Here is a 14,263-nt window from a genome sequence, read left to right on the forward strand (position 1 = left end):
CACACAGTGTATTCAGTTTTTAGTATTTCTTTCTTTAAACTAATTTCACAGCTACTGTCTGCCACCATAAGGCACATCCATCCATATCGCTGTACTAACAAGCACTGAAAGCTTACATTTTAAACGTTCTTGTCATTTAAAAACTCCTGATTCCCCACCATGTATAATCTCTGCTATGCTAATACTGTCTAGTCTGCTACCTGGTGGTACTGTAGAGCTAGAAATGTCCTCTGTGCGCTCTGAAACATTATATTTGGCAATATCCACTGACCAAGGGGAACTGTGAATGTGATAGGGCCAGCTCATTATCTCCTAGCCCTTAATTCCACAGAATACTCTACTCTAATTTGCTACAGTACTTTACCCAATCAAAGCTTACGCTCTTCTGGAAGAGAATCTTTCAAAAGTGAGGACTGACCTTGGAAATAAATTATTAGAGAAAAACAACAGTCCATCATTAATTTAAGACATGAAGGTCAGTCAATCCGCAAAATTTCAAGAACTTTCAAGTGCAGTCGCAAAAACCATAATGCGCTATGATGAAACTGTCTCTCATGAGGAACGCCACAGGAAAGGAAGACCCAGAGTTACCTCTGCTACAGAGGATAAGTTCATTAGAGTTAACTGCACTTCAGATTGCAGCCCAAATAAATGCTTCACAGAGTTCAAGTAACAGACACATCTCAACATCAACTGTTCAGAGGAGACTGCGTGAATCAGGCCTTCATGGTCAAATGGCTGCAAAGAAACCACTACTAAAGGACACCAATGAGAAGAAGAGACTTGCTTGGGCCAAGAAACACGAGCAATGGACATTAGACCGGTGGAAATATGTCCTTTGGTCTGATGAGTCCAAATGTGAGATTTTTGGTTCCAACAGCCGTGTCTTTGTGAGACGCAGAGTAGGTGAACGGCTGATCTCCGCATGTGTGGTTCCCACTGTGGAGGAGGAGGTGTGATGGTACTTTGCTGGTGACACTGTGTGATTTATTTAGAATTCAAGGCACACTTAACCAGCATGGCTACCACAGCATTCTGCAGTGATACGCCATCCCATCTGGTTTGGGCTTAGTGGGACTATCATTTGTTTTTCAACAGGACAATGACCCAACACACCTCCAGGCTGAGTAAGGGCTATTTGAACAAGAAGGAGAGTGATGGAGTGCTGCATCAGATGACCTGGCCTCCACAATCAACTGACCTCAACCCAATTGAGATGGTTTGGGATGAGTTGGAGCGCAGAGTGAAGGAAAAGCAGCCAACAAGTGCTCAGCATATGTGGGAACTCCTTCAAGACTGTTGGAAAAGCATTCCAGGTAAAGCTGGTTGAGAGAATGCCAAGAGTGTGCAAATCTGTCATCAAGGAAAAGGGTGGATATTTGAAGAATCTCAAATATAAAATATATTTTGATTTGTTTAACACTTTTTTGGTTACTACATGATTCCATATGTGTTATTTCATAGTTTTGACGTCTTCACTATTATTCTACATTGTAGAAAATAGTCAAATAAAGAAAAACCCTTGAATGAGTAGGTGTGTCCAAACTTTTGACTGGTACTGTATGTGTGTGTGTGTGTGTGTGTGTGTGTGTGTGTGTGTGTGTGTGTGTGTGTGTGTGTGTGTGTGTGTGTGTGTGTAAAGCTCTCATATATATATCAATTATATATACAGTGGGGGAAAAAAAGTATTTCGTCAGCCACCAATTGTGCAAGTTCTCCCACTTAAAAATATGAGAGTGGCCTGTAATTTTCATCATAGGTACACGTCAACTATGACAGACAAAATGAGGAAATAAAATCCAGAAAATCACATTGTAGGATTTTTTGTGAATTTATTTGCAAATTATGGTGGAAAATAAGTATTTGGTCAATAACAAAAGTTTCTCAATACTTTGTTATATACCCTTTGTTGGCAATGACACAGGTCAAACGTTTTCTGTAAGTCTTCACAAGGTTTTCACACACTGTTGCTGGTATTTTGGCCCATTCCTCCATGCAGATCTCCTCTAGAGCAGTGATGTTTTGGGGCTGTCGCTGGGCAACACGGACTTTCAACTCCCTCCAAAGATTTTCTATGGGGTTGAGATCTGGAGACTGGCTAGGCCACTCCAGGACCTTGAAATGCTTCTTACGAAGCCACTCCTTCGTTGCCCGGTCGGTGTGTTTGGGATCATTGTCATGCTGAAAGACCCAGCCACGTTTCATCTTCAATGCCCTTGCTGATGGAAGGAGGTTTTCACTCAAAATCTCACGATACATGGCCCCATTCATTCGTTCCTTTACACGGATCAGTCGTCCTGGTCCCTTTGCAGAAAAACAGCCCCAAAGCATTATGTTTCCACCCCCATGCTTCACAGTAGGTATGGTGTTCTTTGGATGCAACTCAGCATTCTTTGTCCTCCAAACACGACGAGTTGAGTTCTTACCAAAAAGTTCTATTTTGGTTTCATCTGACCATATGACATTCTCCCAATCCTCTTCTGGATCATCCAAATGCACTCTAGCAAACTTCAGATGGGCCTGGACATGTACTGGCTTAAGCAGGGGGACACGTCTGGCACTGCAGTGTGTTTGAGTCCCTGGCTGCGTAGTGTGTTACTGATGGTATGCTTTGTTACTTTGGTCCCAGCTCTCTGCAGGTCATTCACTAGGTCCCCCTGTGTGGTTCTGGGATTTTTGCTCACCGTTCTTGTGATCTTTTTGACCCCACGGGGTGAGATATTGCGTGGAGCCCCAGATCGAGGGAGATTATCAGTGGTCTTGTATGTCTTCCATTTCCTAATAATTGCTCCCACAGTTGATTTCTTCAAACCAAGCTGCTTACCTATTGCAGATTCAGTCTTCCCAGCCTGGTGCAGGTCTACAATTTTGTTTCTGGTGTCCTTTGACAGCTCTTTGGTCTTGGCCATAGTGGAGTTTGGAGTGTGACTGTTTGAGGTTGTGGACAGGTGTCTTTTATACTGATAACAAGTACAAACAGGTGCCATTAATACAGGTAACGAGTGGAGGACAGAGGAGCCTCTTAAAGAAGAAGTTACAGGTCTGTGAGAGCCAGAAATCTTGCTTGTTTGTAGGTGACCAAATACTTATTTTCCACCATAATTTGCAAATAAATTCATTAAAAAATCCTACAATGTGATTTTCAGGAATTTTTTTTCTCAATTTGTCTGTCATAGTTGACGTGTACCTATGATGAAAATTACAGGCCTCTCTCATCTTTTTAAGTGGGAGAACTTGCACAATTGGTGGCTGACTAAATACTTTTTTCCCCCACTGTACACACACACAAAAGTATGTGGACACCCCTTCAAATGAGTGGATTAGGCTGTTTCAGCAACACCCGTTGCTGACAGGTGTATAAAATCGAGCACTAAGCCATGCAATCTCCATAGACAAACATTGGCAATAGAATGGCCTTACTAAAGAGCTCAGTGACTTTCAACGTGGCACCGTCATAGGATGCCACATTTCCAATAAGTCAGTAAGTCAAATGTATGCCCTGCTAGAGCTGCCCTGGTCAACTGTAAGTGTTGTTATTGTGAAGTGGAAACGTCAAGGAGCAACAACGGCTCAGCCGCGAAGTGGTCGGCCACACAAGTTCACAGAACGGGACCGCAGCGCTGAAGCGCGTAAAAATGCCTGTCCTCGGTTGCAACATTCACTACCGAGCTCCAAACTGCCTCTGAAAGCAATGTCAGCACAATAACTGTTCGTCGGGAGCTTCATGAAATGGGTTTCCATGGCCGAGCAGCCGCACACAAGCCTAAGATCATAATGCGCAATGCCAAGCCTCGGCTGGAGTGGTGTAAAGCTCGCCGCCATTGGACTCTGGAGTGATGAATCACGCTTCACCATCTGGCACTCCGACGGATGCATTTGGATTTGGCGGATGCCAGGAGAACGCTACCTGCCCCAATGCATAGTGCCAACTTTTACGTTTGGTGGAGGAGGAATTACTGGTCTTGGGCTGTTTTTCCATGGTTCGGGCTAGGCCCCTTAGTTCCAGTGAACGGAAATCTTAACGCTACTGCATACAATGACATTCTAGACGATTCTGTGCTTCCAACTTTGTGGCAAGAGTTTGGGGAAGGCCCTTTCCTGTTTCAGCATGACAATGCTCCCATGCACAAAGCTAGGTCCATACAGAAATGGTTTGTCGAGATCGGTGTGGAAGAACTTGACTGGCCTGCACAGAGCCCTGACCTCAACTCCCGTCTGCGAGCCAGGCCTAATCGCCCAACATCAGTGCCCGACCTCACTAATGGAATGGAAGCAAGTCCCCGCAGCAATGTTCCAACATCTAGTGCCTACATACTCAGCTGGCGGACCGTGGACCGGATCCGGACACAGAACGGGTTTTGTTACTACGCCAGTAAATTACACTATCCATCCGGACCTTTGCCACCTAGGACATTTGTGTGACCTGACCTTCTCAAATAGTACTTGAGTACCCCTGATCTAGTGGAAAGCCTTCCCAGAAGAGTGGAGGATGTTATAGCAGCAAAGAGGGGAACAACCCCATATTAATGCCCATGATTTTGGAATGAGATGTTTGACGAGCAGGTGTCCACATACTTTTGGTCATGTAGTGTACACTGCTCCCTACACACTAAAATACTCCATGCGATGTGTGTGTATTTCCCTTGAGAGGCTTGTGGGTCAGCTGGTCTTGTTTCGTAGGTAGCAGCAGCTGGGGTACAGCATGCCTGGATGAGCATACAAACTACCTCTGTCAGGGTCCACATGTTCACACACACACGCCTCCAGCGAGGTCTACTTCACTGGTCTGCACCACTAGTGCATTTACTAGGGCAGACATGGCTACCAGGAAAAACACGTTTTCCATTATCATGGTTTTTGGGAACATATGCACACTGGATACGAGGTCAACCCCATTGGATAGGTAAAGCATATGGGTTTCCAGGTAAAGCATATGTTTTCCATGAAGGTGATTAGAATTTTCCATGAGGAGTACAAGTATTGTTCCCTGAGCAGTCAGTCAGTCAGTCAGTCAGTCAGTCAGTCAATCTGTGGGGGGGAAATACATAGTTTTCTCCCATTTGATGCATACTGAACACAACCTTGAGTTCCAACAATGGGACTCCTTACTTGACCAGACCAATACTTGTACAGACAGTGACAGTATAGAGCTGGAGGGGGACAAATCCTTGGCATTCACCATAGAGAAAGGAAAGGCAGAGTTTTGTTTCAGAGTGTGTATTCAAGACTTTCTGAATATACATATTAGAAATACTATGTGTTTACTTCCCCTCAACTACAGTGGCTTGCGAATGTATTCACCCCCCTTGGCATTTTTCCTATTTTGTTGCCTTAAAACCTGGAATTAAAATGGATTTTTTGGGGATTTGTATCATTTGATTTACACAATATGCCTACCACTTTGAAGATGCAATATATTTTTTGTGAAACAAAGAAATAAGTCCAAAAACTTGAGTGTGCATAACTATTCACCCCCCCCAATGTCAATACTTTGTTGATCCACATTTGCAGCAATTACAGCTGCAAATATCTTGGGGTATGTCTCGATAAGCTTGGCACATCTAGCCACTGGGATTTTTGCCCATTCTTCAGTTGGATGAGTTCCGCTGGTGTACAGCAATCTTTAAGTCATACCACATATTCTCAATTGGTTTGAGGTCTGGGCTTTGACTAGGCCATTCCAAGACATTTAAATGTTTCCCCTTAAACCACTCGAGTGTTGCTTTAGCAGTATGCTTAGGGTCATTGTCCTGCAGGAAGGTGAACCTCCGTCCCATTCTCAAATCTCTGGAAGACTGAAACAGGTTTCCCTCAAGAATTTCCCTGTATTTAGCGCCATCCATCATTCCTTCAATTCTGACCAGTTTCCCAGTCCCTGCTGATGAAAATAACCCCCAAAGCATGATTCTGCCACCACCATGCTTCACTGGGGGATGGTGTTCTCAGGGTGATGAGAGGTGTTGGGTTTGCGCCAGACATAGCGTTTTCCTTGATGGCCAAAAAGCTCAATTCTAGTCTCATCTGACCAGAGTACCTTCTTCCATATGTTTGGGGAGTCTCCCACATGCCAACGTGTTTGCTTATTTTTTTTCTTTAAGCAATGGCTTTTATCTGGCCACTCTTCCGTAAAGCCCAGCACTGTGGAGTGTACGGCTTAAAGTGGTCCTATGGACAGATACGCCAATCTCCGCTGTGGAGCTTTGCAGCTCCTTCAGGGTTATCTTTGGTCTCTTTGTTGACTCTCTGATTAATGCCCTCCTTGCCTGTTCCATGAGTTTTGGTGGGCGGCCATCTCTTGGCAGGTTTGTTGTGGTGCCATATTCTATCAATTTTTTAATAATGGATTTAAATTGTGCTCCGCGGGATGTTTAAAGTTTCTGATATTTTTTTATAGCCCAACCCTGATCTGTACATCTCCACAACTTTGTCCCTGACCTGTTGTTTGGAGAGCTCCTTGGTCTTCATGGTGCCGCTTGCTTGGTGGTGCCCCTTGCTTAGTGGTGTTGCAGACTCTGGGGTCTTTCAGAACAGGTGTATACATACTGAGATCATGTGACACTGATTGCACACAGGTGGACTTTATTTAACTAATTATGTGACTTCTGAAGGTAATGGGTTGCACCAGATCTTATTTAGGGGCTTCATAGCAAAGGGGGTGAATACATATGCACGCACCACTTTTCCGTTATTAATTTTTTAGAATTCTTTAAAAAAAGTTATTTTTTTTCATTTCACTTCACCAATTTGGACTATTTTGTGTATGTCCATTACACGAAATCCAAATAAAAATCCATTTAAATTACAGGTTGTAATGCAACAAAATTGGAAAAACGCCAAGGGGGATGAATACTTTTGCAAGGCACTGTATGTCTTCAAGAAGGAACGAAAGTGTTTACTTAGAAAATAAATATAATTTGCTCATCATGGTCTTCTGATGGATTGGCAGGCATGGGAGAATACGATAAAGGTAGAGAGAGAGGAGAGAAAAATATGTTTGTTTCCACAGAGGTGAGTGGAGACTGAGGCAGAATGGGAAGGGGCTAACAGGCAGTAAGTAATACATTCAGCCTCCAGTGGGCTGTCGCCTTGGGCTCCACATTGACTGACATGGAGGACGCACAAAGCTAACACCTTGTCCTTTTTCTACACTCACACGTCCTCCCATTGGGTCGCAGTGATATTGTTGGTGAATCTTCTTGGAATTCTACATTGTTGTATCAGGAGTTATGTGCATGCTTGCTCAAATAAAAATACAGACATTTCTAATCCAGATTGAGAGTGTAAATGGATTTGGTCACTCGTCGTAAGGGAGAATTCAATGCTGAGGAAAGTGGAATGTGGAGGGAAAAATGTATTAGCTTAAACTCTATACAGGCCTTCTTGCCATTTTACAATGAATTGTGAAAAGTGCTCTTATTGTGACAGCGTTGTTGAATCATGCCAGAAGAGTGTTCTCCTTGAATCATGCCAGAAGACTGTTCTCCTTGAATCATGCCAGAAGAGTGTTCTCCTTGAATCATGCCAGAAGACTGTTCTCCTTGAATCATGCCAGAAGAGTGTTCTCCTTGAATCATGCCAGAAGAGTGTTCTCCTTGAATCATGTTGGAATATTGCTCAAAGAAAAGAAAAAAAGAGCTAATCATGGTTAAAAAGGGAAACTTCACCGCTAGACACTACTTGGGGTGTTTTTCCAGTTTACCTGCATAATTATGAGTGATGACAGGGTGTTTCAGACATAATTAGGCCCTATAGCTATTTTTTACATTTTCGGGCCGGGAGAGTTCAACCAATGACGTCATTGGTTGATTGAGCCTCGTGTCTGATCTAAAAATGAATGAAGTCATGTTTTGTAGCAATTATTGTGGCCTTTGTGTTTCGCTGATTGCATGATCACGCTAGCAGCGAGTAGATATGGTTGTCCTTGTTAAATAGAGCCCTTGACTTGTCTCAACGATGTTCCCATTTACCTGGACATTGCAGGATATCTAGGTTGACTCAATTTCCCTGGATTTGTAAAGACTACAGCCTGACGGGAGCCACACTCTCGAATTTTTCAAAACGGGGGCGGTCCTAGTTTACTGATTCACAGTAGCTATGTTACCGTGCACTGAGATTCCTAAATAATTAGCTACAATGGCTGCTTTTGATAATTCCTCTTTCCAAGAAGAGCTGGACGATGACAACACTTTTAAAATGTTATTTTACATAGGAACATACAGCCCTATTTATTTGAGCCAGAAGACACTGAAAAGGAGTTGAGACAGAGAGAAAAAGAATTGCGAGACCAGCAAGCAGAGGTGGCAGGCTAGACCAGCTGGACCGTTACAGCCTTATTCTAAAATTGATTAAATTGTTTTCCCCCCTCATCAATCCAGACACAATACCCCATAATGACAAAGCAAAAACCGTTTTTGAGATTTTTTTTTGCAAATTGATAAGGAATAAAAAACTGAAATATCATATTTATGTAAGTATTCAGACCCTTTACTCAGTACTTTGTTGAAGCACCTTTGGCAGCGATTACAGCATTGAGTCTTCTTGGGTATGATGCTACAAGCTTGTCATACCTGCATTTGGGGAGTTTCTCCCATTCTTCTCTGCAGATCTTCTCAAGCTCTGTCAGGTTGGATGAGGAGCGTCGCTGCACAGCTTTTTTCAGGTCTCTCCAGTTGTCCTGATGGAAAGTGAACTTTCGCCCCAGTCTGAGGTCCTGAGCGCTCTGGAACAGGTTTTCATCAAGGATCTCTATGTACTTTGTTCCGTTCATCTTTCCCTCGATCCTGACTAGTCTCCCAGTCCCTGCCGCTGAAAAACATCGCCACAGCATGATGCCGCCACCACCATGCTTCACCGTAAGGATGGTGCCAGGCTTACTCCTGATGTGACGCTTGGCATTCATGCCAAAGAGTTCAATCAGTTAGCCAACGTAACCTAACAAAGCTTATTTTAGCTTGCAAAGTTACAAATCACGTCTCCAGATAGCAGCTGACTAATTACATTGATATGCTTTGGAATATAGCCAGCATATTATGGAAGCTAGCTAGCTAGATTTTGGTTTAGATAAACAAATGTAGTTATCTAGCTTGTTAGCTAGGTAACATTAACTACCTGACCTCAGCTTGTCCTCTTTTCTGCTGCACTGATGTTGGCTGATGGGATGCCTTCTTCTTTGAAGTGAAGGGGAAAATCGATGGAATAGCATCACCTTTGAATGTTTGACAACATGGCAACCCCATCAGTTGAGACTTCAGTTCCGAAATCCTCTGGCTGAAAGTGCTGGCTAAAAACAGACATTTTGATATTTCTCACATCAAATTGGGCGGTCCTCCACGTCCTGAAATCGCTATGAATTCTGGATATTGTGGTTTGCTTACAACCATGTAGCTGGCCCGTTTCTACCGGTGAGATGCAAAAACACTCGTATTTGCATGTAGTGAGGAAATTCTAAATTTTTATGACATGATATATTAATAACATTCATGGACATGTATAGTAAAATAGAGCAGTGGTGAAATGTCCCTTTAACATTGCAAGTCAACTTAAAGCTGAATGAAAAGCTAACAACAACTTGCAAAGCTCTCTAAATATAAGCCTAGAGCTAATGCAATAAATTTTTCAAGAACACTATAATGGGAGCTACAGCTAATGGTGTTAACATGAACATGCAGGATTTACAAGGTACATGCATAAAAGGCCCACATTTTCCCAAGTCAAAGACAGTCAACACACACATGGTTGCTAGAAATATGAGGCGTATAAATGGAAACACAGGAGAGTGAATTATGGATTAGGGGAAGGTACAGTGGGTGAACTCTTCTCCATATTCTACTGGCAGTGCTCTCAATATGAACCCAGCATGGCCCTGGGTTGCCACAGCCTAACCAGCCAGGTGATGGCTCTCTGGCCTGGAGCTGCCACAGCCTAACCAGCCAGGTGATGGCTCTCTGGCCTGGAGCTGCCACAGCCTAACCAGCCAGGTGATGGCTCTCTGGCCTGGAGCTGCCACAGCCTAACCAGCCAGGTGATGGCTCTCTGGCCTGGAGCTGCCACAGCCATGTGATGGCTCTCTGGCCTGGAGCTGCCAGAGCCAGGTGATGGCTCTCTGGCCTGGAGCTGCCACAACCAGGTGATGGCTCTCTGGCCTGGAGCTGGGGCTCCAGTAACTTCCTATTCCCCATATAGCCTAGTACACTACTTGGCCCACCCTAAACAGGTGGCCTAATGGCTCTGGACTGGAGCTCGGTCTCAAACTCCTAAAAATAGTGCACTACTTCCGACCAAAGTCACAGAGTACTATGGGGAATAGGGTTCACTGAAGCCCCTGAGTAGAATTTGATCAAATCCTCTCTGGTTTACCCTCATCCAATCATAACTTTTGCTGATGGAGTTGCCCCTAGACACTGATCCAAGGCCAACTTTGTGTTTTCAGCCTAGAAACATGAGGCATATGAATGGGAACACAGGAGAGTGAATTATGGATGGGTAAATACATGTACAGAAATTGTATTTCTATTATGTTTATTCAGACAGTGTCTAGGGGTAACTTCATCAGCAGCAGTCTCTCTGGGTAAGTCCTGGAGGGCAGTGGAGTGTGCAAGGTTCTGTCATATCTATCTCAAAACCTAATTGATTCCCCCCGATCAATTAATTGGACATGTCACAGAAGTGCTCCAGGTGAGAATTGGTTGCCGATGATTACTTTCTCTCAAATAATTAATTACCAGAGCTAATTAATTAAGTTCTGGAGCGTGGTGATAAGTTCTGGGACACAGTGATAACCTGAAGTCCCTGGAGCGGCATAATTAGTGACTGACGTGAAGCACTTTGGCTCCTGAGATAAAGAAGGGAAACACTAATGGTGGGAGCCACCATTTGCCCATTTAACCTCCTTGGTTTGGTCGGACAGGGGAAACAGAAGAGGAACATAATCTACTTGACTACTTCTGAATGCAATTCATAATCACAACCACTTCAAACCCCTCAGGTTATTAATAGCAAATGTAACAATGTAAACATTGTTGGAGGATTGACTGAGGTCATATGTGGCTGTAGCTGATTGTGTTGAATACACCCACACAATAAAAGTGTTTCAATTAAAAGGAAGGAAAACAATCTCCTTGACTACTGCATGCAATTAGTCAATGACTTGAAAGGCCTCAGGTTATAGGAAATAAATGTCATGGCACAAACAGAGGTTTGACAGCGGTCAAAGAAGATTGATCCATCGTAACTGAAGCTGGTTGTGTTTATAACATGTACTGTGCTTATAGTGTATAAGCTTAGGCCTATAAATCACATCAATCCAAGTCTACACTGTAAACCCTGGATCGTATTAATGTAGAAGTGCTGTACATTAAATCCATTGTGGCTACTCGCCTCCTACACCCAGATTAGGGTGATATATCAAATTTAAATTAATTTGAATTTATGTTTTAGCGCAATATTCCAAATGCCTGTATCGCAAGAATCAAGTTGTTGTTGTTGTTATTGTTATGCGTGTTTATGTCCGTTTATGTTGTATTTTTGGTGCTGCTGTATGCTTCTTTCCATTTACACACACATACCAAGCCCCTCCCCCTTCCACTCACAACAAAGATGAAATATCACTTCTTCCTCTCTGACAAGCGGTTTCAACTCGCTATTTGCATTTGAGATTTGGTCCAACAGAATCGGTCATTTGGAAACCGAAACACATTAAGACAATATTTCACTGTAATAGAGGAGACCTTAACCTATCTAATGATACCCTTTATGTCTCAACTCCTCATTGGCAACTCGTTCTCTTTTTGAGAAATAAGGTAGGCCACTTGATTTCAACATCTGAACACAGTGGAAACGCTAGCATGCTGTTCAAACAGTTGGAGACTGACAGAATGGTGTGTTCATAACAATTCAGCTGTTCTACCTTGTTATCTAGCAAATAGATTCAAGTTGGCTAAACTTGAAATAGAAGATTCGCTGGCTACTCACTAGCAATATGAAAAATGTATGCACTCACTAACTGTAAGTCGCTCTGGATAAGAGCGTCTGCTAAATGACTAAAATGTTAAATGTAGCACATGGGCCTGCGCTTAAGAGATTGTTTATGAGACGTATGTTAATTTTCTATAATGCCTGCTACCAGAAGTTAGTCATTATTAGTGAATGTGCATTATTCATGGTTCTGGTTAAATTTGTAACAAAAAAGGCATTGACAGACTTGAAAGCCAGATCAGTGATTATTGCAAAAAAGCAGGTCAAACCATTTTGATAAAATAATTAAATAATTAGTGGGTCTTATGGAAGGCTTATATTTAGCCTAGGTATAATTTCACAAGCCCTTAATTCATTCGATTATTGCTGACTGTTTGAAATGCAGTGTATATCTTTAATTGTACGACAAAGCTTATTTGGAGAAAACATTTGTAAAAAATGATATACACCTTATATTTGCCCTCAGAACAGCCTCAATTCGTTGGGGCATGGACTCTACGAGGTGTCGAAAGCATTCCACAGGGATGCTGGCCCATGTTGACATAACTGTGGGAAGAATTGGAGTCAAGTTGGCTGGATGTCCTTAGGGTGGTGGACCATTCTTGATACATAAGGGAAACTGTTGAGCGTGAAAAACCCAGCAGCATTCCAGTTCTTTACACACAAACCGGTGCGCCTCGCACCACCTACCATATCCCGTTCAAAGGCATTTAAATCTTGTCTTGCCCATTCACATACACAATCCATGTCTCAATTGTCTTAATCCTTCTTTAACCGGTCTCCTCCCCTTCATCTACACTGACTGAAGTGGATTTAACAAGTGACATCAATAAGGGATCACAGCTTTCACCTGGTCAGTCTATGTCATGTTTTGTACACTCAGAGTATATCGTGAATCGCTCATAAGTTAGAAAGAAATAGAGATATGATTTAATATCGCCCAGCCCTAACCCAGATGGATAACTAACAGTAAGTTAAAAACAGACACGCACACACTACTAATTATGGTAAAGAGAATCTCTCATCTCAAAGACTACTAGTTTACACACACAGCAGGATGCCTATTACTGGTGTCTCCAGAGAGACAAGCGCCATCCTATGGCAGAACAGAGTATTGCAGTGCAGCAACATAGTCCAGTAGGGTCTGTACTGTATTTGTCTGCTGACCTTTTTTATTGTTGTGGTGATTGTGACCCGACAGATTCTGAAACTGAAATAATATTTCTAGACAAATCTTAGAGGTAGGCCTAAGCTGTGGGGGGGCACCAGTTGGTAACTAGGTTGAACTTGGTTGTCACGGCAGCAGATTTAAATCACAGAGGAACTGGAGTAAACTCATACTTCAATCTTCATTCAGACAGACACCAACTCTGAGGTGCAGGTACTGATCTCAGGTATTATCTCCAACCCCCCCCCCACGGTTGTCAGTGGTACATGCAGGTAAGGACCTGTTCTGTCTGTCCGTCCCCTGCCCTCCCTGTGCACCTGGCAGTGACAGCAGGAGGCTGTGTAATTCCTCTGTGGCGTGTCACGGTCCGCACAGCGCTGAGAAGACGACGAAGAGAGGAAAGAAGACGAGCGTCTCTAATGAGGCTGCCCACTGCGCCGCTCCTCTACTGTGGAGTGTGTGACTAGAGAGCGTGTGTGTGAGAGAAAGTAAGAGTATTTGAGGCATCCAACTGGGTTGCTCCTACATGGTGCAGCTGTTACTCTGTGTGGTTTATTGTGTGTGTGTGTGTGTGTGTGTGTGTGTGTTGTACTCACTGCTGCGGCAGTGCTGCTTGTCGACGGTCTGTCCCTGAGTGCTGTTTCCAGCGTTCTCCTCTCCAGCCGGCTTCCTGGTGGTTACCACGGCAGCCGGGGAGACAGGCGGCAATGCCGGAGTCTGGAGGTCTGCAGAAAACACACAGGATCAATTAACACACACACACCCACACACTGAAGGGGATGTAAGTGTACAGACAGACACTGAGGCAAACAGCATTCATCGAATTGATGAATCCAAATAACTAGAATCCAGTGGACAACTTCATGTACTTTGGTCTGTGTGCGTGTTTGTGTGTGCCTCTAAATGTCCCTGTGTATCAGGCTGTCTGTGAATAAGAGGGATAAATATGAGGTATCAAACCAACATCAGGGAGCAGACATTTCCATTCTAACACACTGATACTTAGCACACACACACACACACACCTACCTACACACTTCCCCCGACTCCAGGTCAGAGCAATATCAGCCCAGATGAGGTTTTGCTGACGCAACCCAACACTAGGCAATCGAACGGTACAAA

At 43.5% G+C, this 14,263-nt stretch overlaps 1 protein-coding gene across 3 annotated transcripts in view; it reads right to left on the reverse strand.

Moving 5' to 3' along the window:
• The window catches only part of atad2b (ATPase family AAA domain containing 2B), a 137,246-nt gene that overhangs the window by 53,237 nt on the left and 69,746 nt on the right, over positions 1-14,263 (reverse strand). For all 3 annotated transcript variants that reach the window (XM_041860266.2, XM_041860267.2, XM_041860265.2), the window contains exon 24: positions 13,738-13,866. In XM_041860266.2, the coding sequence (XP_041716200.2) occupies positions 13,738-13,866 (129 nt within the window). The remainder of the gene's footprint in view (positions 1-13,737; positions 13,867-14,263) is intronic.

This window comes from Coregonus clupeaformis, chromosome 33, assembly GCF_020615455.1.
Source record: "Coregonus clupeaformis isolate EN_2021a chromosome 33, ASM2061545v1, whole genome shotgun sequence".
NCBI lineage: Eukaryota > Metazoa > Chordata > Actinopteri > Salmoniformes > Salmonidae > Coregonus > Coregonus clupeaformis.